Below are 23,734 nucleotides of genomic sequence, written 5' to 3'. Positions count from 1 at the left end.
CTACTGTATATAGCCTCTCTACTGTATATAGCCTCTCTACTGTCTATAGCCTCTCTACTGTCTATAGCCTCTCTACTGTCTATAGCCTCTCTACTGTCTATAGCCTCTCTACTGTCTATAGCCCCTCTACTGTATATAGCCCCTCTACTGTATATAGCCCCTCTACTGTATATAGCCCCTCTACTGTATATAGCCCCTCTACTGTATATAGCCCCTCTACTGTATATAGCCTCTCTACTGTATACAGCCTCTCTACTGTATACAGCCTCTCTACTGTATACAGCCTCTCTACTGTATATAGCCTCTCTACTGTATATAGCCTCTCTACTGTATATAACCTCACTACTGTATGTAGCCTCTACTGTATATAGCCTCTACTGTATATAGCCTCTACTGTATATAGCCTCTCTACTGTATATAGCCTCTCTACTGCATATAGCCTCACTACTGTATATAGCCTGTCTTTTTACTGTTGTTTTATTTCTTTACTTACCTATTGTTCACCTAATAACTTTTTTGCACTATTGGTTAGAGCCTGTAAGTAAGCATTTCACTGTAAGGTTGTATTGGCGCACGTGACAAATAAACTTTGATTTGATTTGATTTTATACTTTTATATATAACAAGATGAAACTTTGTTGCTCCTTGCTGAGACAAGGAAAGGGTTGGGTTTTCACTAGCTTCCATATCCACAAAGTCAGATTCCACAGCCACAAAGTCAGATTCCACAGCCACAAAGTCAGATTCCACAGCCACAAAGTCAGATTCCACAGCCACAGTCAGATTCCACAGCCACAAAGTCAGATTCCACAGCCACAAAGTCAGATTCCACAGCCACAAAGTCAGATACCACAGCCACAAAGTCAGATTCCACAGCCACAAAGTCAGATTCCACAGCCACAAAGTCAGATACTACAGCCACAAAGTCAGATACCACAGCCACAAAGTCAGATTCCACAGCCACAAAGTCAGATTCCACAGTCACAAAGTCAGATTCCACAGTCACAAAGTCAGATTCCACAGCCACAAAGTCAGATTCCACAGTCACAAAGTCAGATTCCACAGTCACAAAGTCAGATTCCACAGTCACAAAGTCAGATTCCACAGTCACAAAGTCAGATTCAACAGCCACAAAGTCAGATTCCACAGCCACAGTCAGATTCTACAGCCACAAAGCCAGATTCCACAGCTTTTTGGTCTTAATATAAGGTTAGGTTAGGCATAAGGTTAGCACTGTGGTTAAGGTTAGAGTTAAAGTTAGGGTTTTGCAAATGGGTTTGGTTCATGACTTTGTGGGTAAAGAAGCTAGTGAATGGTCGCCAGTCCACCCATTACGCCATCATTTGTATTATATTTGTGTCCCAATTAGTTCCTGCCAAAGCAGCAACTACTCTTCCTGGGGTTTATTATGGATCCCCATTAGTTCCTGCCAAGGCAGCAGCTTCTCTTCCTGGGGTTTATTATGGATCCCCATTAGTTCCTGTCAAGGCAGCAGCTACTCTTCTTGGGGTTCATTATGGATCCCCATTAGTTCCTGCCAAGTCAGCAGCAACTCTTCCTGGGGTTTATTATGGATCCCCATTAGTTCCTGCCAAGGCAGCAGCTACTCTTCCTGGGGTTTATTATGGATCCCCATTAGTTCCTGCCAAGTCAGCAGCTACTCTTCCTGGGGTTTATTATGGATCCCCATTAGTTCCTGCCAAGGCAGCAGCTACTCTTCCTGGGGTTTATTATGGATCCCCATTAGTTCCTGTCAAGGCAGCAGCTACTCTTCTTGGGGTTCATTATGGATCCCCATTAGTTCCTGCCAAGTCAGCAGCAACTCTTCCTGGGGTTTATTATGGATCCCCATTAGTTCCTGCCAAGACAGCAGTTACTCTTCCTGGGGTTTATTATGGATCCCCATTAGTTCCTGCCAAGGCAGCAGCTACTCTTCCTGGGGTTTATTATGGATCCCCATTAGTTCCTGTCAAGGCAGCAGCTACTCTTGCTGGAGTCCAGCAACATTAAGACAGTTATATACAGTTATAAATATGAATAAGTTGAATTGGGACCCCGCTCTAGTCATTCTATTTCTATGGCAGCACATGCAGTCAGGAGTGTTGCTATTCTAACGGGTATTACGGTGACCGCGGTAATTTGGCTTGCCAATTACCGTCATCCAAAATTCCATGACCGTAACAGCCCTATTTTGAAGTTGAGGCAATATAACACATTTTCCGTGCGGCCCTCCGGACCTCGTTGAAGACTGAATGCAGACCCAAAATGGCAAAATTAGTTTGACACACTTGGTCTAGAGGAAGAGGGTTTTGGCATGTTTGGCTCAGCGGTCTAAGGCACTGCATCTCATTGCTAGAGGCATCACTACAGACCCTGGTTCGATTCCAGGCTGTATCACAACTGGCCGTGATTGGGAGTCCCATAGGGCGGCGCACAATTGTCCCAGCGTCGTCCGGATTAGGGCCGTCATTGTAAATAAGAATTTGTTCTTAACTGACTTGCCTAGTTAAATTAAAATTAAATTAAAAAATTAAAAATAGGGCCAACACACTTTACTTTCATCCAGCGTAATTAGCTTAAGAAAACATTAATTTCGCTCGAACAGTGGATGGTCCCAGTAGGTAGTTTGGTTTGTCCCAGTAGGTAGTTTTGGTTGTTTGGTTTGTCCCAGTAGGTAGTTTGGTTTGTCCCAGTAGGTAGTTTTGGTTGTTTGGTTTGTCCCAGTAGGTAGTTTGGTTTGTCCCAGTAGGTAGTTTGGTTTGTCCCATTAGGTAGTTTGGTTTGTCTCAGTAGGTAGTTTAGGTAGTTTGGTTTGTCTCAGTAGGTAGTTTGGTTTGTCCCAGTAGGTAGTTTGGTTTGTCCCAGTAGGTAGTTTGGTATGTCCCAGTAGGTAGTTTGGTATGTCCCAGTAGGTAGTTTGGTTTGTCCCAGTAGGTAGTTTGGTTTGTCCCAGTAGGTAGTTTGGTTTGTCACAGTAGGTAGTTTGGTTTGTCACAGTAGGTAGTTTGGTTTGTCCCAGTAGGTAGTTTGGTTTGTCCCAGTAGGTAGTTTAGGTAGTTTGTTTGTCCCAGTAGGTAGTTTGGTTTGTCCCAGTAGGTAGTTTGGTTTGTCCCAGTAGGTAGTTTGGTTTGTCCCAGTAGGTAGTTTAGGTCGTTTGGTTTGTCCCAGTAGGTATTTTGGTTTGTCCCAGTAGGTAGTTTGGTTTGTCCCAGTAGGTAGTTTGGTTTGTCCCAGTAGGTAGTTTGGTTTGTCCCAGTAGGTAGTTTAGGTCGTTTGGTTTGTCTCAGTAGGTAGTTTGGTTTGTCTCAGTAGGTTGTTTGGTTTGTCCCAGTAGGTAGTTTGGTTTGTCCCAGTAGGTAGTTTGGTTTGTCCCAGTAGGTAGTTTGGTTTGTCCCAGTAGGTAGTTTAGGTTGTTTGGTTTGTCCCAGTAGGTATTTTGGTTTGTCCCAGTAGGTAGTTTGGTTTGTCCCAGTAGGTAGTTTAGTTTGGTTTGTCCCAGTAGGTAGTTTGGTTTGTCCCAGTAGGTAGTTTGGTTTGTCCCCGTAGGTAGTTTGGTTTGTCTCAGTAGGTAGTTTGGTTTGTCTCAGTAGGTAGTTTGGTTTGTCCCCATAGGTCGTTTGGTTTGTCCCAGTAGGTAGTTTGGTTTGTCCCAGTAGGTAGTTTGGTTTGTCCCAGTAGGTAGTTTAGGTAGTTTGTTTGTCCCAGTAGGTAGTTTGGTTTGTCCCCGTAGGTAGTTTGGTTTGTCTCAGTAGGTATTTTGGTTTGTCCCAGTAGGTAGTTTAGGTCGTTTGGTTTGTCCCCGTAGGTAGTTTGGTTTGTCCCAGTAGGTAGTTTGGTTTGTCTCAGTAGGTAGTTTGGTTTGTCCCCGTAGGTAGTTTGGTTTGTCTCAGTAGGTAGTTTGGATTGTCTCAGTAGGTAGTTTGGTTTGTCCCCGTAGGTCGTTTGGTTTGTCCCAGTAGGTAGTTTGGTTTGTCCCCGTAGGTCGTTTGGTTTGTCCCAGTAGGTATTTTGGTTTGTCCCAGTAGGTAGTTTAGGTCGTTTGGTTTGTCCCCGTAGGTAGTTTGGTTTGTCCCAGTAGGTAGTTTGGTTTGTCTCAGTAGGTAGTTTGGTTTGTCTCAGTAGGTAGTTTGGTTTGTCTCAGTAGGTAGTTTGGTTTGTCCCAGTAGGTAGTTTGGTTTGTCCCAGTAGGTAGTTTGGTTTGTCCCAGTAGGTAGTTTGGTTTGTCCCAGTAGGTAGTTTGGTTTGTCCCAGTAGGTAGTTTAGGTAGTTTGGTTTGTCCCATTAGGTAGTTTGGTTTGTCCCAGTAGGTAGTTTGGTTTGTCCCAGTAGGTAGTTTGGTTTGTCCCAGTAGGTAGTTTGGTTTGTCCCAGTAGGTAGTTTGGTTTGTCCCAGTAGGTAGTTTGGTTTGTCCCAGTAGGTAGTTTGGTATGTCCCAGTAGGTAGTTTGGTTTGTCCCAGTAGGTAGTTTGGTTTGTCCCAGTAGGTAGTTTAGGTCGTTTGGTTTGTCTCAGTAGGTAGTTTGGTTTGTCCCAGTAGGTAGTTTGGTTTGTCCCAGTAGGTAGTTTGGTTTGTCCCAGTAGGTAGTTTGGTTTGTCCCAGTAGGTAGTTTGGTTTGTCTCAGTAGGTGGTTTGGTTTGTCCCAGTAGGTGGTTTGGTTTGTCCCAGTAGGTAGTTTGGTTTGTCTCAGTAGTGGTTTGGTTTGTCTCAGTAGGTAGTTTGGTTTGTCCCAGTAGGTAGTTTGGTTTGTCTTAGTAGGTAGTTTAGGTCGTTTGGTTTGTCCCAGTAGGTATTTTGGTTTGTCCCAGTAGGTAGTTTGGTTTGTCCCAGTAGGTAGTTTAGGTAGTTTGGTTTGTCCCAGTAGGTAGTTTGGTTTGTCCCAGTAGGTAGTTTAGGTAGTTTGGTTTGTCCCAGTAGGTAGTTTGGTTTGTCCCAGTAGGTAGTTTAGGTAGTTTGGTATGTCCCAGTAGGTAATTTGGTTTGTCCCAGTAGGTAGTTTGGTTTGTCCCAGTAGGTAGTTTAGGTAGTTTGGTTTGTCCCAGTAGGTAGTTTGGTTTGTCCCAGTAGGTAGTTTAGGTAGTTTGGTTTGTCCCAGTAGGTAGTTTGGTTTGTCCCAGTAGGTAGTTTTGGTTGTTTGGTTTGTCCCATTAGGTAGTTTGGTTTGTCCCAGTAGGTAGTTTGGTTTGTCCCAGTAGGTAGTTTGGGTAGTTTGGTTTGTCCCAGTAGGTAGTTTGGTTTGTCCCAGTAGGTAGTTTGGTTTGTCCCAGTAGGTAGTTTAGGTAGTTTGGTTTGTCCCAGTAGGTAGTTTGGGTAGTTTGGTTTGTCCCAGTAGGTAGTTTGGGTAGTTTGGTTTGTCCCAGTAGGTAGTTTGGTATGTCCCAGTAGGTAGTTTGGTTTGTCCCAGTAGGTAGTTTGGTTTGTCCCAGTAGGTAGTTTGGTTTGTCCCATTAGGTAGTTTGGTTTGTCCCTGTAGGTAGTTTGGTTTGTCCCTGTAGGTAGTTTGGTTTGTCCCATTAGGTAGTTTAGGTAGTTTGGTTTGTCTCAGTAGGTAGTTTAGGTAGTTTGGTTTGTCCCAGTAGGTAGTTTAGGTAGTTTGGTTTGTCCCAGTAGGTAGTTTGGTTTGTCCCAGTAGGTAGTTTAGGTAGTTTGGTTTGTCCCAGTAGGTAGTTTAGGTAGTTTGGTTTGTCCCAGTAGGTAGTTTAGGTAGTTTGGTTTGTCCCAGTAGGTAGTTTGGGTAGTTTGGTTTGTCCCAGTAGGTAGGTTAGGTAGTTTGGTTTGTCCCTGTAGGTAGTTTGGTTTGTCCCAGTAGGTAGTTTGGGTAGTTTGGTTTGTCCCAGTAGGTAGTTTAGGTAGTTTGGTTTGTCCCATTAGGTAGTTTGGTTTGTCCCAGTAGGTAGTTTGGTTTGTCCCAGTAGGTAGTTTAGGTAGTTTGGTTTGTCCCAGTAGGTAGTTTGGTTTGTCCCAGTAGGTAGTTTGGTTTGTCCCAGTAGGTAGTTTGGGTAGTTTGGTTTGTCCCAGTAGGTAGTTTGGTTTGTCCCAGTAGGTAGTTTGGTTTGTCCCCGTAGGTAGTTTGGTTTGTCTCAGTAGGTAGTTTGGTTTGTCCCATTAGGTAGTTTGGTTTGTCTCAGTAGGTAGTTTGGTTTGTCCCAGTAGGTAGTTTAGGTAGTTTGGTTTGTCCCAGTAGGTAGTTTGGTTTGTCCCAGTAGGTAGTTTGGTTTGTCCCAGTAGGTAGTTTAGGTAGTTTGTCCCTCTTACCTTCTCATAGTTGGTGGTGAGGACCAGGGATCCGTCGTCGTGGTAACAGGAGCTGACAGTAGCAGGAAGGAGCTGATCTTTGTCCCGCAGCCAGACAAGGGCCCCCTGAAACACAACAGATAGACAACATGAGACTGTAGCTAAATACTGTCTGCAACACAACCCAACATGACTCATAACAGAAGAAAATCATCATGTTGGAGCATGCTACTAGAACCTGATGCCTCTGGCTAAACACAAGATACAACATGAATGTGTGTCAACTGAAGGGCCACTCAGAGGGGAAACAGAATAACACTACGAGTAGGATGGTTCTACAGTCTAGACAACGACATTCAGACAGAACGCATTAGCTAGAAAGATGTTCTGTTGCTGCCAACAGGAGGGTTAACTGGACTAGTTACTGAGTCAGCCTCTGCCCATCATCTGAGACAACTGTCTGTCTGTCTGCCCATCATCTGAGCCAACTGTCTGTCTGTCTGCCCATCATCTGAGCCAACTGTCTGTCTGCCCATCATCTGAGCCAACTGTCTGTCTGCCCATCATCTGAGCCAACTGTCTGTCTGCCCATCATCTGAGACAACTGTCTGCCCATCATCTGAGACAACTGTCTGCCCATCATCTGAGACAACTGTCTGCCCATCATCTGAGACAACTGTCTGCCCATCATCTGAGACAACTGTCTGCCCATCATCTGAGCCAACTGTCTGCCCATCATCTGAGCCAACTGTCTGTCTGCCCATCATCTGAGACAACTGTCTGCCCATCATCTGAGACAACTGTCTGCCCATCATCTGAGCCAACTGTCTGCCCATCATCTGAGCCAACTGTCTGCCCATCATCTGAGACAACTGTCTGCCCATCATCTGAGACAACTGTCTGCCCATCATCTGAGACAACTGTCTGCCCATCATCTGAGCCAACTGTCTGCCCATCATCTGAGCCAACTGTCTGCCCATCATCTGAGCCAACTGTCTGCCCATCATCTGAGCCAACTGTCTGCCCATCATCTGAGCCAACTGTCTGTCTGCCCATCATCTGAGCCAACTGTCTGTCTGCCCATCATCTGAGCCACCTGTCTGCCCATCATCTGAGCCACCTGTCTGCCCATCATCTGAGCCACCTGTCTGCCCATCATCTGAGACAACTGTCTGTCTGCCCATCATCTGAGACAACTGTCTGTCTGTCTGCCCATCATCTGAGACAACTGTCTGCCCATCATCTGAGACAACTGTCTGCCTGTCTGCCCATCAACTGAGACAACTGTCTGTCTGTCTGTCTGTCTGCCCATCATCTGAGCCAACTGTCTGTCTGTCTGCCCATCATCTGAGCCAACTGTCTGTCTGTCCATCATCTGAGCCAACTGTCTGTCTGTCTGTCTGCCCATTATCTGAGCCAACTGTCTGTCTGTCTGTCCATCGTCTGAGCCAACTGTCTGTCTGTCTGTCCATCGTCTGAGCCAACTGTCTGTCTGTCTGCCCATCATCTGAGCCAACTGTCTGTCTGTCAATCATCTGAGCCAACTGTCTGTCTGTCAATCATCTGAGCCAACTGTCTGTCTGTCTGTCTGCCCATCATCTGAGCCAACTGTCTGTCTGTCTGCCCATCATCTGAGCCAACTGTCTGTCTGTCTGCCCATCATCTGAGCCAACTGTCTGTCTGTCTACCCATCATCTGAGCCAACTGTCTGTCTGTCTGTCCATCATCTGAGCCAACTGTCTGTCTGTCTGCCCATCATCTGTACCAACTGTCTGTCTGTCTGCCCATCATCTGAGCCAACTGTCTGTCTGTCTGTCTGTCTGCCCATCATATGAGCCAACTGTCTGTCTGTCTGCCCATCATCTGAGCCAACTGTCTGTATGCCTGTCTGTCCATCATCTGAGCCAACTGTCTGCCCGTCATCTGAGCCAACTGTCTGTCTGTCTGTCTGTCTGTCTGTCTGTCTGTCTGTCTGTCTGTCTGTCTGTCTGTCTGTCTGCCCATCATATGAGCCAACTGTCTGTCTGTCTGCCCATCATCTGAGCCAACTGTCTGTATGCCTGTCTGCCCATCTATCTGAGCCAACTCTATTCATTAGATACTACTCTACCGTCTAGTCTCTACCCTCGAGCAGTCTCTACCCTCTAGTAGTCTCTACCCTTTAGCAGTCTCTACCCTTTAGCAGTCTCTACCCTCTAGTAGTCTCTACCCTTTAGCAGTCTCTACCCTTTAGCAGTCTCTACCCTCTAGTAGTCTCTACCCTCTAGTAGTCTCTACCCTCTAGTAGTCTCTACCCTCTAGCAGTCTCTACCCTCTAGTAGTCTCTACCCTCTCTACCCTCTAGTAGTCTCTACCCTCTAGTAATCTCTACCCTCTAGTAGTCTCTACCCTCTAGTAGTCTCTACCCTCTAGTAGTCTCTACCCTCTAGTCTCTACCGTCTAGTCTCTACCCTCTAGTAGTCTCTACCCTCTAGTAGTCTCTACCCTCTAGTAGTCTCTACCCTCTAGTAGTCTCTACCCTCTAGTAGTCTCTACCCTCTAGTAGTCTCTACCCTCTAGTAGTCTCTACCCTCTAGTAGTCTCTACCCTCTAGACTCTACCCTCTAGACTCTACCCTCTAGACTCTACCCTCTAGTCTCTACCCTCTAGTCTCTACCCTCTAGTAGTCTCTACCCTCTAGTAGTCTCTACCCTCTAGTAGTTTCTACCCTCTAGTAGTCTCTACCCTCTAGTAGTCTCTACCCTCTAGTCTCTACCCTCTAGTCTCTACCCTCTAGTCTCTACCCTCTAGTCTAGACCCTCTAGTCTCTACCCTCTAGCAGTCTCTACCCTCTAGCAGTCTCTACCCTCTAGTAGTCTCTACCGTCTAGTAGTCTCTACCCTCTAGTAGTCTCTACCGTCTAGTAGTCTCTACCCTCTAGTAGTCTCTACCGTCTAGTAGTCTCTACCCTCTAGTAGTCTCTACCCTCTAGTAGACTCTACCCTCTAGACTCTACCCTCTAGACTCTACCCTCTAGACTCTACCCTCTAGTCTCTACCCTCTAGTCTCTACCCTCTAGTCTCTACCCTCTAGTCTCTACCCTTTAGCAGTCTCTACCCTTTAGCAGTCTCTACCCTTTAGTAGTCTCTACCCTCTAGTAGTCTCTACCCTCTAGTAGTCTCTACCCTCTAGTAGTCTCTACCCTCTAGTAGTCTCTACCCTCTAGTCTCTACCGTCTAGTCTCTACCGTCTAGTCTCTACCCTCTAGTCTCTACCCTCTAGTAGTCTCTACCCTTTAGTAGTCTCTACCCTTTAGTAGTCTCTACCCTCTAGTAGTCTCTACCCTTTAGTAGTCTCTACCCTCTAGTAGTCTCTACCCTCTAGTAGTCTCTACCGTCTAGTCTCTACCGTCTAGTCTCTACCCTCTAGTCTCTACCCTCTAGTAGTCTCTACCCTTTAGTAGTCTCTACCCTTTAGTAGTCTCTACCCTCTAGTAGTCTCTACCCTCTAGTAGTCTCTACCCTCTAGTAGTCTCTACCCTCTAGTAGTCTCTACCCTCTAGTAGTCTCTACCCTCTAGTAGTCTCTACCCTTTAGTAGTCTCTACCCTTTAGTAGTCTCTACCCTTTAGTAGTCTCTACCCTTTAGTAGTCTCTACCCTCTAGTAGTCTCTACCCTCTAGTAGTCTCTACCCTCTAGTACTCTCTACCCTCTAGTAGTCTCTACCCTTTAGTAGTCTCTACCCTCTAGTAGTCTCTACCCTTTAGTAGTCTCTACCCTCTAGTAGTCTCTACCCTCTAGTAGTCTCTACCGTCTAGTCTCTACCGTCTAGTCTCTACCGTCTAGTCTCTACCCTCTAGTAGTCTCTACCCTCTAGCAGTCGCTACAGGGTAGTAGTCACTACCCTGCTCACACCCCCATCCTGCTCTCACCCCCACCCTGCTCAAACCCCCATCCTGCTCACACCCCCACCCTGCTCACACCCCCACCCTGCTCACACCCCCATCCTGCTCACACACCCACCCTGGTCACACACCCACCCTGGTCACACCCACCCTGCTCACACCCACCCTGCTCACACCCCCACCCTGCTCACACCCCCACCCTGGTCACACCCCCACCCTGCTCACACCCCCACCCTGGTCACACCCCCACCCTGGTCACACACCCACCCTGGTCACACACCCACCCTGGTCACACACCCACCCTGGTCACCCCCCCACCCTGGTCACACCCACCCTGCTCACACCCCCACCCTGGTCACACCCACCCTGCTCACACCCACCCTGCTCACACCCCCACCCTGCTCACACCCACCCTGCTCACACCCCCACCCTGGTCACACCCACCCTGCTCACACCCCCACCCTGGTCACATCCACCCTGGTCACCCCCACCCTGGTCACCCCCACCCTGCTCACACCCACCCTGTTAATGTGGCAGAGTGGAGTCACTGACCTCCCAGCCATGTTACAGTGAGGAGACAGGGATCTAGTAGTCTCTACCCTCTAGTAGTCTCTACCCTCTAGTAGTCTCTACCCTCTAGTCTCTACCGTCTAGTCTCTACCGTCTAGTCTCTACCCTCTAGTCTCTACCCTCTAGTAGTCTCTACCCTTTAGTAGTCTCTACCCTTTAGTAGTCTCTACCCTCTAGTAGTCTCTACCCTTTAGTAGTCTCTACCCTCTAGTAGTCTCTACCCTCTAGTAGTCTCTACCGTCTAGTCTCTACCGTCTAGTCTCTACCCTCTAGTCTCTACCCTCTAGTAGTCTCTACCCTTTAGTAGTCTCTACCCTTTAGTAGTCTCTACCCTCTAGTAGTCTCTACCCTCTAGTAGTCTCTACCCTCTAGTAGTCTCTACCCTCTAGTAGTCTCTACCCTCTAGTAGTCTCTACCCTTTAGTAGTCTCTACCCTTTAGTAGTCTCTACCCTTTAGTAGTCTCTACCCTCTAGTAGTCTCTACCCTCTAGTAGTCTCTACCCTCTAGTACTCTCTACCCTCTAGTAGTCTCTACCCTTTAGTAGTCTCTACCCTCTAGTAGTCTCTACCCTTTAGTAGTCTCTACCCTCTAGTAGTCTCTACCCTCTAGTAGTCTCTACCGTCTAGTCTCTACCGTCTAGTCTCTACCGTCTAGTCTCTACCCTCTAGTAGTCTCTACCCTCTAGCAGTCGCTACAGGGTAGTAGTCACTACCCTGCTCACACCCCCATCCTGCTCTCACCCCCACCCTGCTCAAACCCCCATCCTGCTCACACCCCCACCCTGCTCACACCCCCACCCTGCTCACACCCCCATCCTGCTCACACACCCACCCTGGTCACACACCCACCCTGGTCACACCCACCCTGCTCACACCCACCCTGCTCACACCCCCACCCTGCTCACACCCCCACCCTGGTCACACCCCCACCCTGGTCACACCCCCACCCTGGTCACACCCCCACCCTGGTCACACACCCACCCTGGTCACACACCCACCCTGGTCACACACCCACCCTGGTCACCCCCCCACCCTGGTCACACCCACCCTGCTCACACCCCCACCCTGGTCACACCCACCCTGCTCACACCCACCCTGCTCACACCCCCACCCTGCTCACACCCACCCTGCTCACACCCCCACCCTGGTCACACCCACCCTGCTCACACCCCCACCCTGGTCACATCCACCCTGGTCACCCCCACCCTGGTCACCCCCACCCTGCTCACACCCACCCTGTTAATGTGGCAGAGTGGAGTCACTGACCTCCCAGCCATGTTACAGTGAGGAGACAGGGATCTGTAGCAGGACGCAATAGGAGGAATAGATGATTGGAAAACGAGGAGAGAAGACCTGCAATAACAGGAATCACTAGTCACTTCCTGTTGATGTTGGAGCACGCTAGGGACTGTCTGTCTACAGCATAATGTGTCCTCTCCACTAGCTGACCACAGACTGGTTCTCATCCCAGCCTGGACAAACAGTATGAATCACCCTAGCTGACCACTGAGACTGGTTCTCATCCCAGCCTGGCCAAACAGTATGAATCACCCTAGCTGACCACTGAGACTGGTTCTCATCCCAGCCTGGCCAAACAGTATGAATCACCCTAGTGCCAGCGTTCAGTGGGGTAGTGAGGTGGAGAGAGAGTTGCTTGTCCAACAAGGCATACAATGGAGAATATAAATAATCCTAGGACAAAACCCTAGACCCTCGACCCTAACCTCAACCCTCCCTACCTCTACACAAGGTTCCAAGGGCATGCCTCTCAGACATCAATCCCATTAACTATTAACAATATGCTGCTCTACTCAATTTTGGTGTAATCAGAGTCAAAATCAGTCATCACCAGGACAGGGCTGGGTGTAGTCAGAGTCATCACCAAGACAGGGCTGGGTGTAGTCAGAGTCATCACCAAGACAGGGCTGGGTGTAGTCAGAGTCATCACCAAGACAGGGCTGGGTGTAGTCAGAGTCATCACCAAGACAGGGCTGGGTGTAGTCAGAATCATCACCAAGACAGGGCTGGGTGTAGACAGAGTCAGAGTCATCACCAAGACAGGGCTGGGTGTAGTCAGAGTCATCACCAAGACAGGGCTGGGTGTAGTCAGAGTCAGAGTCATCACCAAGACAGGGCTGGGTGTAGTCAGAATCATCACCAAGACAGGGCTGGGTGTAGACAGAGTCATCACCAAGACAGGGGTGGGTGTAGTCAGAGTCATCACCAAGACAGGGCTGGTTGTAGTCAGAGTCATCACCAAGACAGGGCTGGGTGTAGTCAGAGTCATCACCAAGACAGGGCTGGGTGTAGTCAGAGTCATCACCAAGACAGGGCTGGGTGTAGTCAGAGTCATCACCAAGACAGGGCTGGGTGTAGTCCGAGTCATCACCAAGACAGGGCTGGGTGTAGTCAGAATGATCACCAAGACAGGGCTGGGTGTAGACAGAGTCAGAGTCATCACCAAGACAGGGCTGGGTGTAGTCAGAGTCATCACCAAGACAGGGCTGGGTGTAGTCAGAGTCAGAGTCATCACCAAGACAGGGCTGGGTGTAGTCAGAGTCAGAGTCATCACCAGGACAGGGCTGGGTGTAGTCAGAGTCATCACCAAGACAGGGCTGGGTGTAGTCAGAGTCATCACCAAGACAGGGCTGGGTGTAGTCAGAGTCAGAGTCATCACCAAGACAGGGCTGGGTGTAGTCAGAGTCATCACCAAGACAGGGCTGGGTGTAGTCAGAGTCAGAATCATCACCAGGACAGGGCTGGGTGTAGTCAGAGTCATCACCAGGACAGGGCTGGGTGTAGTCAGAGTCATCACCAAGACAGGGCTGGGTGTAGTCAGAGTCAGAGTCATCACCAGGACAGGGCTGGGTGTAGTCAGAGTCATCACCAAGACAGGGCTGGGTGTAGTCAGAGTCAGAGTCATCACCAAAACAGGGCTGGGTGTAGTCAGTCAGAGTCATCACCAAGACAGGGCTGGGTGTAGTCAGAGTCATCACCAAGACAGGGCTGGGTGTAGTCAGAGTCATCACCAAGACAGGGCTGGGTGTAGTCAGAGTCATCACCAAGACAGGGCTGGGTGTAGTCAGAGTCAGAGTCATCACCAAGACAGGGCTGAGTGTAGTCAGAATCATCACCAAGACAGGGCTGGGTGTAGACAGAGTCATCACCAAGACAGGGCTGGGTGTAGTCAGAGTCATCACCAAGACAGGGCTGGGTGTAGTCAGAGTCATCACCAAGACAGGGCTGTGTGTAGTCAGAGTCATCACCAAGACAGGGCTGGGTGTAGTCAGAGTCATCACCAAGAAAGGGCTGGGTGTAGTCAGAGTCATCACCAAGACAGGGCTGGGTGTAGTCCGAGTCATCACCAAGACAGGGCTGGGTGTAGTCAGAATGATCACCAAGACAGGGCTGGGTGTAGACAGAGTCAGAGTCATCACCAAGACAGGGCTGGGTGTAGTCAGAGTCATCACCAAGACAGGGCTGGGTGTAGTCAGAGTCAGAGTCATCACCAAGACAGGGCTGGGTGTAGTCAGAGTCAGAGTCATCACCAAAACAGGGCTGGGTGTAGTCAGTCAGAGTCATCACCAAGACAGGGCTGGGTGTAGTCAGAGTCATCACCAAGACAGGGCTGGGTGTAGTCAGTCATCACCAAGACAGGGCTGGGTGTAGTCAGAGTCATCACCAAGACAGGGCTGGGTGTAGTCAGAGTCAGAGTCATCACCAAGACAGGGCTGGGTGTAGTCAGAATCATCACCAAGACAGGGCTGGGTGTAGACAGAGTCATCACCAAGAAAGGGCTGGGTGTAGACAGAGTCATCACCAAGACAGGGCTGGGTGTAGTCAGAGTCATCACCAAGACAGGGCTGGGTGTAGTCAGAGTCATCACCAAGACAGGGCTGGGTGTAGTCAGAGTCATCACCAAGACAGGGCTGGGTGTAGTCAGAGTCATCACCAAGACAGGGCTGGGTGTAGTCAGAGTCATCACCAAGACAGGGCTGGGTGTAGTCTGAGTCATCACCAAGACAGGGCTGGGTGTAGTCAGAATGATCACCAAGACAGGGCTGGGTGTAGACAGAGTCAGAGTCATCACCAAGACAGGGCTGGGTGTAGTCAGAGTCATCACCAAGACAGGGCTGGGTGTAGTCAGAGTCAGAGTCATCACCAAGACAGGGCTGGGTGTAGTCAGAGTCAGAGTCATCACCAGGACAGGGCTGGGTGTAGTCAGAGTCATCACCAAGACAGGGCTGGGTGTAGTCAGAGTCAGAGTCATCACCAAGACAGGGCTGGGTGTAGTCAGAGTCAGAGTCATCACCAAGACAGGGCTGGGTGTAGTCAGAGTCATCACCAAGACAGGGCTGGGTGTAGTCAGAGTCAGAATCATCACCAGGACAGGGCTGGGTGTAGTCAGAGTCATCACCAGGACAGGGCTGGGTGTAGTCAGAGTCATCACCAAGACAGGGCTGGGTGTAGTCAGAGTCAGAGTCATCACCAGGACAGGGCTGGGTGTAGTCAGAGTCATCACCAAGACAGGGCTGGGTGTAGTCAGAGTCATCACCAAAACAGGGCTGGGTGTAGTCAGTCAGAGTCATCACCAAGACAGGGCTGGGTGTAGTCAGAGTCATCACCAAGACAGGGCTGGGTGTAGTCAGAGTCATCACCAAGACAGGGCTGGGTGTAGTCAGAGTCAGAGTCATCACCAAGACAGGGCTGGGTGTAGTCAGAGTCATCACCAAGACAGGGCTGGGTGTAGTCAGAATCATCACCAAGACAGGGCTGGGTGTAGACAGAGTCATCACCAAGACAGGGCTGGGTGTAGTCAGAGTCATCACCAAGACAGGGCTGGGTGTAGTCAGAGTCATCACCAAGACAGGGCTGGGTGTAGTCAGAGTCATCACCAAGACAGGGCTGGGTGTAGTCAGAGTCATCACCAAGACAGGGCTGGGTGTAGTCAGAGTCATCACCAAGACAGGGCTGGGTGTAGTCAGAGTCATCACCAAGACAGGGCTGGGTGTAGTCAGAATCATCACCAAGACAGGGCTGGGTGTAGACAGAGTCAGAGTCATCACCAAGACAGGGCTGGGTGTAGTCAGAGTCATCACCAAGACAGGGCTGGGTGTAGTCAGAGTCATCACCAAGACAGGGCTGGGTGTAGTCAGAGTCAGAGTCATCACCAAGACAGGGCTGGGTGTAGTCAGAATCATCACCAAGACAGGGCTGGGTGTAGACAGAGTCATCACCAAGACAGGGCTGGGTGTAGTCAGAGTCATCACCAAGACAGGGCTGGGTGTAGTCAGAGTCATCACCAAGACAGGGCTGGGTGTAGTCAGAGTCATCACCAAGACAGGGCTGGGTGTAGTCAGAGTCATCACCAAGACAGGGCTGGGTGTAGTCCGAGTCATCACCAAGACAGGGCTGGGTGTAGTCAGAATGATCACCAAGACAGGGCTGGGTGTAGACAGAGTCAGAGTCATCACCAAGACAGGGCTGGGTGTAGTCAGAGTCATCACCAAGACAGGGCTGGGTGTAGTCAGAGTCAGAGTCATCACCAAGACAGGGCTGGGTGTAGTCAGAGTCAGAGTCATCACCAGGACAGGGCTGGGTGTAGTCAGAGTCATCACCAAGACAGGCTGGGTGTAGTCAGAGTCATCACCAAGACAGGGCTGGGTGTAGTCAGAGTCAGAGTCATCACCAAGACAGGGCTGGGTGTAGTCAGAGTCATCACCAAGACAGGGCTGGGTGTAGTCAGAGTCAGAATCATCACCAGGACAGGGCTGGGTGTAGTCAGAGTCATCACCAGGACAGGGCTGGGTGTAGTCAGAGTCATCACCAAGACAGGGCTGGGTGTAGTCAGAGTCAGAGTCATCACCAGGACAGGGCTGGGTGTAGTCAGAGTCATCACCAAGACAGGGCTGGGTGTAGTCAGAGTCAGAGTCATCACCAAAACAGGGCTGGGTGTAGTCAGTCAGAGTCATCACCAAGACAGGGCTGGGTGTAGTCAGAGTCATCACCAAGACAGGGCTGGGTGTAGTCAGAGTCATCACCAAGACAGGGCTGGGTGTAGTCAGAGTCAGAGTCATCACCAAGACAGGGCTGGGTGTAGTCAGAATCATCACCAAGACAGGGCTGGGTGTAGACAGAGTCATCACCAAGACAGGGCTGGGTGTAGTCAGAGTCATCACCAAGACAGGGCTGGGTGTAGTCAGAGTCATCACCAAGACAGGGCTGTGTGTAGTCAGAGTCATCACCAAGACAGGGCTGGGTGTAGTCAGAGTCATCACCAAGACAGGGCTGGGTGTAGTCAGAGTCATCACCAAGACAGGGCTGGGTGTAGTCCGAGTCATCACCAAGACAGGGCTGGGTGTAGTCAGAATGATCACCAAGACAGGGCTGGGTGTAGACAGAGTCAGAGTCATCACCAAGACAGGGCTGGGTGTAGTCAGAGTCATCACCAAGACAGGGCTGGGTGTAGTCAGAGTCAGAGTCATCACCAAGACAGGGCTGGGTGTAGTCAGAGTCAGAGTCATCACCAAAACAGGGCTGGGTGTAGTCAGTCAGAGTCATCACCAAGACAGGGCTGGGTGTAGTCAGAGTCATCACCAAGACAGGGCTGGGTGTAGTCAGAGTCATCACCAAGACAGGGCTGGGTGTAGTCAGAGTCAGAGTCATCACCAAGACAGGGCTGGGTGTAGACAGAGTCATCACCAAGACAGGGCTGGGTGTAGTCAGAGTCATCACCAAGACAGGGCTGGGTGTAGTCAGAGTCATCACCAAGACAGGGCTGGGTGTAGTCAGAGTCATCACCAAGACAGGGCTGGGTGTAGTCAGAGTCAGAGTCATCACCAGGACAGGGCTGGGTGTAGTCAGAGTCATCACCAAGACAGGGCTGGGTGTAGTCAGAGTCATCACCAAGACAGGGCTGGGTGTAGTCAGAGTCAGAGTCATCACCAAGACAGGGCTGGGTGTAGTCAGAGTCATCACCAAGACAGGGCTGGGTGTAGTCAGAGTCAGAATCATCACCAGGACAGGGCTGGGTGTAGTCAGAGTCATCACCAGGACAGGGCTGGGTGTAGTCAGAGTCATCACCAAGACAGGGCTGGGTGTAGTCAGAGTCAGAGTCATCACCAAGACAGGGCTGGGTGTAGTCAGAGTCATCACCAAGACAGGGCTGGGTGTAGTCAGAGTCATCACCAAGACAGGGCTGGGTGTAGTCAGAGTCAGAGTCATCACCAAGACAGGGCTGGGTGTAGTCAGAATCATCACCAAGACAGGGCTGGGTGTAGACAGAGTCATCACCAAGACAGGGCTGGGTGTAGTCAGAGTCATCACCAAGACAGGGCTGGGTGTAGTCAGAGTCATCACCAAGACAGGGCTGGGTGTAGTCAGAGTCATCACCAAGACAGGGCTGGGTGTAGTCAGAGTCATCACCAAGACAGGGCTGGGTGTAGTCAGAGTCATCACCAAGACAGGGCTGGGTGTAGTCAGAATCATCACCAAGACAGGGCTGGGTGTAGACAGAGTCAGAGTCATCACCAAGACAGGGCTGGGTGTAGTCAGAGTCATCACCAAGACAGGGCTGGGTGTAGTCAGAGTCAGAGTCATCACCAAGACAGGGCTGGGTGTAGTCAGAGTCAGAGTCATCACCAGGACAGGGCTGGGTGTAGTCAGAGTCATCACCAAAACAGGGCTGGGTGTAGTCAGAGTCAGAGTCATCACCAAGACAGGGCTGGGTGTAGTCAGAGTCAGAGTCATCACCAAGACAGGGCTGGGTGTAGTCAGAGTCAGAATCATCACCAGGACAGGGCTGGGTGTAGTCAGAGTCATCACCAGGACAGGGCTGGGTGTAGTCAGAGTCATCACCAAGACAGGGCTGGGTGTAGTCAGAGTCAGAGTCATCACCAGGACAGGGCTGGGTGTAGTCAGAGTCATCACCAAGACAGGGCTCGGTGTAGTCAGAGTCAGAGTCATCACCAAAACAGGGCTGGGTGTAGTCAGAGTCAGAGTCATCACCAAGACAGGGCTGGGTGTAGTCAGAGGCAGAGTCATCACCAAGACAGGGCTGGGTGTAGACAGAGTCAGAGTCATCACCAAGACAGGGCTGGGTGTAGTCAGAGTCATCACCAAGACAGGGCTGGGTGTAGTCAGAGTCAGAGTCATCACCAAGACAGGGCTGGGTGTAGTCAGAGTCAGAGTCATCACCAAAACAGGGCTGGGTGTAGTCAGTCAGAGTCATCACCAAGACAGGGCTGGGTGTAGTCAGAGTCATCACCAAGACAGGGCTGGGTGTAGTCAGAGTCATCACCAAGACAGGGCTGGGTGTAGTCAGAGTCATCACCAAGACAGGGCTGGGTGTAGTCAGAGTCAGAGTCATCACCAAGACAGGGCTGGGTGTAGTCAGAATCATCACCAAGACAGGGCTGGGTGTAGACAGAGTCATCACCAAGACAGGGCTGGGTGTAGACAGAGTCATCACCAAGACAGGGCTGGGTGTAGTCAGAGTCATCACCAAGACAGGGCTGGGTGTAGTCAGAGTCATCACCAAGACAGGGCTGGGTGTAGTCAGAGTCATCACCAAGACAGGGCTGGGTGTAGTCAGAGTCATCACCAAGACAGGGCTGGGTGTAGTCAGAGTCATCACCAAGACAGGGCTGGGTGTAGTCCGAGTCATCACCAAGACAGGGCTGGGTGTAGTCAGAGTCATCACCAAGACAGGGCTGGGTGTAGACAGAGTCAGAGTCATCACCAAGACAGGGCTGGGTGTAGTCAGAGTCATCACCAAGACAGGGCTGGGTGTAGTCAGAGTCAGAGTCATCACCAAGACAGGGCTGGGTGTAGTCAGAGTCAGAGTCATCACCAGGACAGGGCTGGGTGTAGTCAGAGTCATCACCAAGACAGGGCTGGGTGTAGTCAGTCAGAGTCATCACCAAGACAGGGCTGGGTGTAGTCAGAGTCAGAGTCATCACCAAGACAGGGCTGGGTGTAGTCAGAGTCATCACCAAGACAGGGCTGGGTGTAGTCAGAGTCAGAATCATCACCAGGACAGGGCTGGGTGTAGTCAGAGTCATCACCAGGACAGGGCTGGGTGTAGTCAGAGTCATCACCAAGACAGGGCTGGGTGTAGTCAGAGTCAGAGTCATCACCAGGACAGGGCTGGGTGTAGTCAGAGTCATCACCAAGACAGGGCTGGGTGTAGTCAGAGTCATCACCAAAACAGGGCTGGGTGTAGTCAGTCAGAGTCATCACCAAGACAGGGCTGGGTGTAGTCAGAGTCATCACCAAGACAGGGCTGGGTGTAGTCAGAGTCATCACCAAGACAGGGCTGGGTGTAGTCAGAGTCAGAGTCATCACCAAGACAGGGCTGGGTGTAGTCAGAATCATCACCAAGACAGGGCTGGGTGTAGACAGAGTCATCACCAAGACAGGGCTGGGTGTAGTCAGAGTCATCACCAAGACAGGGCTGGGTGTAGTCAGAGTCATCACCAAGACAGGGCTGGGTGTAGTCAGAGTCATCACCAAGACAGGGCTGGGTGTAGTCAGAGTCATCACCAAGACAGGGCTGGGTGTAGTCAGAGTCATCACCAAGACAGGGCTGGGTGTAGTCAGAGTCATCACCAAGACAGGGCTGGGTGTAGTCAGAATCATCACCAAGACAGGGCTGGGTGTAGACAGAGTCAGAGTCATCACCAAGACAGGGCTGGGTGTAGTCAGAGTCATCACCAAGACAGGGCTGGGTGTAGTCAGAGTCATCACCAAGACAGGGCTGGGTGTAGTCAGAGTCATCACCAAGACAGGGCTGGGTGTAGTCAGAATCAGAGTCATCACCAAGACAGGGCTGGGTGTAGTCAGAATCATCACCAAGACAGGGCTGGGTGTAGACAGAGTCATCACCAAGACAGGGCTGGGTGTAGTCAGAGTCATCACCAAGACAGGGCTGGGTGTAGTCAGAGTCATCACCAAGACAGGGCTGGGTGTAGTCAGAGTCATCACCAAGACAGGGCTGGGTGTAGTCAGAGTCATCACCAAGACAGGGCTGGGTGTAGTCAGAGTCATCACCAAGACAGGGCTGGGTGTAGTCAGAGTCATCACCAAGACAGGGCTGGGTGTAGTCAGAGTCATCACCAAGACAGGGCTGGGTGTAGTCCGAGTCATCACCAAGACAGGGCTGGGTGTAGTCAGAATGATCACCAAGACAGGGCTGGGTGTAGACAGAGTCAGAGTCATCACCAAGACAGGGCTGGGTGTAGTCAGAGTCATCACCAAGACAGGGCTGGGTGTAGTCAGAGTCAGAGTCATCACCAAGACAGGGCTGGGTGTAGTCAGAGTCAGAGTCATCACCAAAACAGGGCTGGGTGTAGTCAGTCAGAGTCATCACCAAGACAGGGCTGGGTGTAGTCAGAGTCATCACCAAGACAGGGCTGGGTGTAGTCAGAGTCATCACCAAGACAGGGCTGGGTGTAGTCAGAGTCAGAGTCATCACCAAGACAGGGCTGGGTGTAGACAGAGTCATCACCAAGACAGGGCTGGGTGTAGTCAGAGTCATCACCAAGACAGGGCTGGGTGTAGTCAGAGTCATCACCAAGACAGGGCTGGGTGTAGTCAGAGTCATCACCAAGACAGGGCTGGGTGTAGTCAGAGTCAGAGTCATCACCAGGACAGGGCTGGGTGTAGTCAGAGTCATCACCAAGACAGGGCTGGGTGTAGTCAGAGTCATCACCAAGACAGGGCTGGGTGTAGTCAGAGTCAGAGTCATCACCAAGACAGGGCTGGGTGTAGTCAGAGTCATCACCAAGACAGGGCTGGGTGTAGTCAGAGTCAGAATCATCACCAGGACAGGGCTGGGTGTAGTCAGAGTCATCACCAGGACAGGGCTGGGTGTAGTCAGAGTCATCACCAAGACAGGGCTGGGTGTAGTCAGAGTCAGAGTCATCACCAAGACAGGGCTGGGTGTAGTCAGAGTCATCACCAAGACAGGGCTGGGTGTAGTCAGAGTCATCACCAAGACAGGGCTGGGTGTAGTCAGAGTCAGAGTCATCACCAAGACAGGGCTGGGTGTAGTCAGAATCATCACCAAGACAGGGCTGGGTGTAGACAGAGTCATCACCAAGACAGGGCTGGGTGTAGTCAGAGTCATCACCAAGACAGGGCTGGGTGTAGTCAGAGTCATCACCAAGACAGGGCTGGGTGTAGTCAGAGTCATCACCAAGACAGGGCTGGGTGTAGTCAGAGTCATCACCAAGACAGGGCTGGGTGTAGTCAGAGTCATCACCAAGACAGGGCTGGGTGTAGTCAGAATCATCACCAAGACAGGGCTGGGTGTAGACAGAGTCAGAGTCATCACCAAGACAGGGCTGGGTGTAGTCAGAGTCATCACCAAGAAAGGGCTGGGTGTAGTCAGAGTCAGAGTCATCACCAAGACAGGGCTGGGTGTAGTCAGAGTCAGAGTCATCACCAGGACAGGGCTGGGTGTAGTCAGAGTCATCACCAAAACAGGGCTGGGTGTAGTCAGAGTCAGAGTCATCACCAAGACAGGGCTGGGTGTAGTCAGAGTCAGAGTCATCACCAAGACAGGGCTGGGTGTAGTCAGAGTCATCACCAAGACAGGGCTGGGTGTAGTCAGAGTCAGAATCATCACCAGGACAGGGCTGGGTGTAGTCAGAGTCATCACCAGGACAGGGCTGGGTGTAGTCAGAGTCATCACCAGGACAGGGCTGGGTGTAGTCAGAGTCATCACCAAGACAGGGCTGGGTGTAGTCAGAGTCAGAGTCATCACCAAGACAGGGCTGGGTGTAGTCAGAGTCATCACCAAGACAGGGCTGGGTGTAGTCAGAGTCATCACCAAGACAGGGCTGGGTGTAGTCAGAGTCAGAGTCATCACCAAGACAGGGCTGGGTGTAGTCAGAATCATCACCAAGACAGGGCTGGGTGTAGACAGAGTCATCACCAAGACAGGGCTGGGTGTAGTCAGAGTCATCACCAAGACAGGGCTGGGTGTAGTCAGAGTCATCACCAAGACAGGGCTGGGTGTAGTCAGAGTCATCACCAAGACAGGGCTGGGTGTAGTCAGAGTCATCACCAAGACAGGGCTGGGTGTAGTCAGAGTCATCACCAAGACAGGGCTGGGTGTAGTCAGAATCATCACCAAGACAGGGCTGGGTGTAGACAGAGTCAGAGTCATCACCAAGACAGGGCTGGGTGTAGTCAGAGTCATCACCAAGACAGGGCTGGGTGTAGTCAGAGTCAGAGTCATCACCAAGACAGGGCTGGGTGTAGTCAGAGTCAGAGTCATCACCAGGACAGGGCTGGGTGTAGTCAGAGTCATCACCAAAACAGGGCTGGGTGTAGTCAGAGTCAGAGTCATCACCAAGACAGGGCTGGGTGTAGTCAGAGTCAGAGTCATCACCAAGACAGGGCTGGGTGTAGTCAGAGTCATCACCAAGACAGGGCTGGGTGTAGTCAGAGTCAGAATCATCACCAGGACAGGGCTGGGTGTAGTCAGAGTCATCACCAGGACAGGGCTGGGTGTAGTCAGAGTCATCACCAAGACAGGGCTGGGTGTAGTCAGAGTCAGAGTCATCACCAGGACAGGGCTGGGTGTAGTCAGAGTCATCACCAAGACAGGGCTCGGTGTAGTCAGAGTCAGAGTCATCACCAAAACAGGGCTGGGTGTAGTCAGAGTCAGAGTCATCACCAAGACAGGGCTGGGTGTAGTCAGAGGCAGAGTCATCACCAAGACAGGGCTGGGTGTAGACAGAGTCAGAGTCATCACCAAGACAGGGCTGGGTGTAGTCAGAGTCATCACCAAGACAGGGCTGGGTGTAGTCAGAGTCAGAGTCATCACCAAGACAGGGCTGGGTGTAGTCAGAGTCAGAGTCATCACCAAAACAGGGCTGGGTGTAGTCAGTCAGAGTCATCACCAAGACAGGGCTGGGTGTAGTCAGAGTCATCACCAAGACAGGGCTGGGTGTAGTCAGAGTCATCACCAAGACAGGGCTGGGTGTAGTCAGAGTCATCACCAAGACAGGGCTGGGTGTAGTCAGAGTCAGAGTCATCACC

At 50.9% G+C, this 23,734-nt stretch overlaps 1 protein-coding gene across 1 annotated transcript in view; it reads right to left on the bottom strand.

Moving 5' to 3' along the window:
• The window catches only part of LOC129820679 (unconventional myosin-X-like), a 440,174-nt gene that overhangs the window by 262,522 nt on the left and 153,918 nt on the right, over positions 1-23,734 (bottom strand). The window contains exon 2 of the mRNA XM_055877525.1: positions 6,253-6,357. Coding sequence (XP_055733500.1) covers positions 6,253-6,357 — 105 coding nt within the window. The remainder of the gene's footprint in view (positions 1-6,252; positions 6,358-23,734) is intronic.

This window comes from Salvelinus fontinalis, chromosome 23 (genome assembly GCF_029448725.1).
Source record: "Salvelinus fontinalis isolate EN_2023a chromosome 23, ASM2944872v1, whole genome shotgun sequence".
Classification (NCBI taxonomy): domain Eukaryota; kingdom Metazoa; phylum Chordata; class Actinopteri; order Salmoniformes; family Salmonidae; genus Salvelinus; species Salvelinus fontinalis.
Note: the sequence above shows the minus strand (reverse complement) of the source record. Positions and strands in the feature narration are given on the sequence as shown.